We start from the raw sequence: 4,124 nt of genomic DNA on the forward strand, positions 1-4,124 counted from the left end.
GAACTATTTTGATTTCCGTGTTCGACATGGAAATGTTTGATCCTTTCTAAACAATTGTTGTATTTTGGATTATGGTGGCTTGGTTTGCAACCCAAGTCACCCCTTTTATCGTATTTTCTTTTTTTTTTTTTTAGGTAAAATGTGAGTATATAAATTATATCAAAAATAAGACAATCATAAATACAAGGACAAGGTTCGAACCCTGGCTAAGGCATTCTAACACATAAATCCTATGCTTGCTTGCCAGTCAATGGCACCATTTCTTTCTAGATTACACATTTTGCTACGAATTCTCCTCTGAATTAGCTGCTTCAGTTGATGTGCTATAATGTCAGGTCTCTGAACACACAACTGATGTCTCACATTATTTCTCTGAAACCAGATGGTATACCAGAAAGCAGTTTGAACACACGCAGAAGCCTTCCATTGCAATCTGTTCCTGTTTGCAGATAGTAATGTAGTAAGATCAGGAAATGGCTTACCAATCCAAGCTGCAATACTACCCTTAACCTTGCTAGTGAACCTGCACTCTGAAAAGAGGTGGTCAATTGTCTCAGGCTGATCCCCACATAAGATGCAGGCATCATCAGGGCACAAACCAATAGCATAGAGCTTGGTTCTAATATTTAGTCCATCTTGCATAATCATCCAAGCAACAACAGCGTGTTTAGGGATGTTCCAGTTATTCCATACAAGATTAGACCAGGCACTTTTGGGGTGCTGACCCATCAACCATTCATATCCATTACGTATAGAGTATCCTTTGGTCGAAGAAATCCAAAGATTACCATGAAAACCACTCTTAATCCTTTCCTTAACCTTACAAATGCTCTTCCAGGTCCAGGGGGGCATCATTTCCAGGAGTATAATCATGCCATTCTACTCCCTTTAAATACACATTTGCAACCCATTTGATCCAAAGCCTGTCAGGTTTGATATATAGCCAATTCACCAATTTTCCCACTGAGGCAATATTCCACATCTCTGCTTTTTTAATTCCTAGACCTCCTTCATCCTTTGGCAGTGTAACTCTATCCCATCCCACCAGTGGAACTCTGTGGTAATCAGAAGAGCTACTCCATAGAAAATTCCTGCAGATGGCTTCTACTCTCTTGATAACACTCTTTGGAATAATGAACATGGCAGCCCAATAATTGTATAGAGTGTTGAGCACTGAATTTATAAGAACCACTCTTCCTGCATATGATAACTTCTTTGCACCAAGACTACGAATTTTAGCCACCATCTTTTCTATCAGGCAATTACAGTCCCTTTTGCTCATCTGTCCTGGCTGTATGGGTACTCCCAGATATTTAAAAGGCATTTTGCCTTTCTGAAAACCAGACACGGCAAGGATGTCCTGCTGTAAGTCCTCCTGCATCCCATTAAAAAAGATTTCTGACTTACAGTTATTCATGCTTAATCCTGAAGCTTTAGAGAAGGAGGTGAAAGCTCTCAAAAGTAGTAGAATAGAAGGAGCATCCCCTTTACAAAACATCAACAAATCATCTGCAAACATAAGGTGAGTGAGCTTGAGTCCCTTACATAGAGGATGATAATGAAAAGGCCATCTTGCTGTAGCAAACTTAATGAGTCTTGTCAAGTATTCCATACAAATCGTAAAAATGAGAGGAGACACAGGATCTCCTTGACGTAGACCTCTCATACCTCTGAAATATCCAAAATTGTTCCCATTCAAGACCAAAGTAAAGGAAGTGGACTGAATGCAAGCCATAATCAGATTAATAAAGTGTTTTGGAAACTTCAAGCCAGTCAACATTTGCTCCACAAATTCCCATTCAACTGTGTCATAAGCTTTTTGCAAGTCAATTTTGAATAGGCATCTAGGTGACACATTCTTCCTGGAATACTGATGCACAATATCTTGACAAATCAGAACATTTTCAATGATGGACCTCCCTTGAACAAATGCTCCCTGACATTCATGGATAATATCTGGCAATACTAGAGCTAATCTGTTGCAAAGGAGTTTAGAAATGATCTTGTATATCATGTTGCAGCATGCAATGGGCCTAAATTGTTTCACAGAGGTTGGTCTCTCACATTTGGGAATCAGGCACACATTGGTTGCATTTATCTGGCTAAGTAATTGACCAGTTACAAAGAAATCCTTGACTGCCTCAAAGACATCCTGACCAATCACACTCCAAGAATCTCGAAAGAAACCACTTGAAAACCCATCAGGTCCTGGGGCTTTGTCTATAGGAATAGAGAACACCACCTGTTTCACCTCCTCAAGTGTGTCTGGCTTGGACAATATCTCAACATGCTCCTCACTACATACATTACCATAGGCCAAGACAGCATCCCTCACACCCTCAGTGGACTTTCTACTTCCAAGTAAACCTTGATAGTATTCCAAGAAGGCATTCTGAATGCTACTACTATCTGAACAAACAGTTCCATGCTGATCTTCAATTTGGATGACAGTGTTTCTCATGCATTTTTTCCTGATAATACCATGGAAGTAAGCTGAATTTGTGTCCCCCTCCTCGAGCCATTGAGCCTTGGCTTTCTGCTGAAGGAAGCTGTCTCTATCTTTACGAAGTCTCCTGAGTTTTGCCATAATAACAATCTCCTGGCTAACCAGATCAGAGCTAGTGGGATCCCCACTTAACTGCAACTGAATAGTATTTAGTTCTTTCTCAGCCTCCACAGTTTGAACTTCAATATCAGCATAGCAGGTTTTGTTCAATTCTTTAAGGACTGCTTTCAACTCCTTAATCTTTTTCACAATACAGAACATCTTGGTGCCTAGGATATTCCTGTCCCAAACCTCCTGAACTTTAGGCAAAAATTCTACAGCCCCACTCCACATAGAAAAATATTTGAAGCTCATATTTTTCTTGATAGTTAACTTGTTGTTATAAACAACACATGGGGTATGATCTAGCACTCCTTCAGGATGAAAATGCCCAACCATTTCAGGAAACATGGTAGTCCAGTGTGAATTAATAAGAAAACGATCTAACCTACTATACTTCCTATGCGTTTCATCTTGTTTGTTCGTCCAAGTGAAGAAGGCCCCAGTAGCCTGGATATCAACCATATCACAATTGTTCATACAATCCACAAAAGCTTCCATATCTTCAGGCTTAGTCTGACCACCTAGCCTTTCATCAGGATTCATCACTGTATTAAAATCACCTACAATAGCCCAAGGTTCAGTGCAGCCAGCAGCATAGTTATTCAAACAGTTCCATAACCCAATTCTGTCAGTTCCTTCATTAAAAGCATAAACCATAGTTAAGAAGAAACATTTCGCAGTAGCTTTGATTTGAACTTTTGCATGAATGAATTGAGGATCATAATGCAACACCCAAACATCAAACATATGAGGTTTCCAGAGCAACCACACCCTATCTCCCTTATGTGTATGACAATTGGTAGTAACACACCAACAATCAAACATATTGAGAGAAATATTACTCACATTAGTTCCATTTATTTTAGTCTCAAGTAAGCCAAAAAGGCCAACTGAGTGATTATTCATAAAACATCTAACCAACTTCTGTTTATTTACACTATTCTCGCACATTCCAAAAACCAATGCTATTCATTAGAAACAGGTAGATGAGGAGGGTCGCCAGTTTGTGTCACCTGATTCTGTTCTTTCTCAATAGCATCCAGATCAATTATGTCTTCCAATTCACTATCCTCATTGTCCTCAGTCTGAGTCTTAGATGGAGTTATACTTGGAAGCTCTGGATATTCCTTGACTGATAAAACAGTATTGACCTTAGGGACCTATCGCCAAACCATTTTCCCACTTGGTTTTGGCTGTTGTTTATTTTGAGATCTCCTACACTCATTAGTTTCATGCCCCATACCTTTGCATTTCAAACAAATACTCGGTTTCCACTCATATTCCACCCTGATCTTCAATAAAGTGCCATGTTCATCCTTGAATTGCACACTAGTTGGAAATTTATGCCCTACATTCAATTCAACCATGACTCTAGCATATCCCAATCTAGTTTTCTCCTCTGTGGCTTGATCAGTCTTGACAAATGGACCCACTAGACCAGCTATCTTTGGCAAGCATTTACCCCAAAATTTCAAAGGTAAGCCATACAATCTCATCCATGCTGGTACCACCTTCA

The 4,124-nt window shown here is 39.6% G+C and overlaps 1 protein-coding gene across 1 annotated transcript; it reads right to left on the reverse strand.

The window, feature by feature from the left end:
* Nucleotides 1-216: 216 nt before the first annotated feature.
* Nucleotides 217-729, reverse strand: LOC141649283 (uncharacterized). The gene has a single exon (XM_074457977.1). It carries the CDS (start codon nucleotides 727-729, stop codon nucleotides 217-219), a length of 513 nt encoding a protein of 170 aa, XP_074314078.1.
* Nucleotides 730-4,124: the final 3,395 nt, after the last annotated feature.

This window comes from Silene latifolia, chromosome 3 (genome assembly GCF_048544455.1).
Source record: "Silene latifolia isolate original U9 population chromosome 3, ASM4854445v1, whole genome shotgun sequence".
NCBI lineage: Eukaryota > Viridiplantae > Streptophyta > Magnoliopsida > Caryophyllales > Caryophyllaceae > Silene > Silene latifolia.

Coding starts and splice junctions, on each gene's coding strand:
- LOC141649283 (XM_074457977.1), bottom strand. CDS start 729: ATGGGTCAGCACCCCAAAAGTGCCTGGTCTAATCTTGTATGGAATAAC.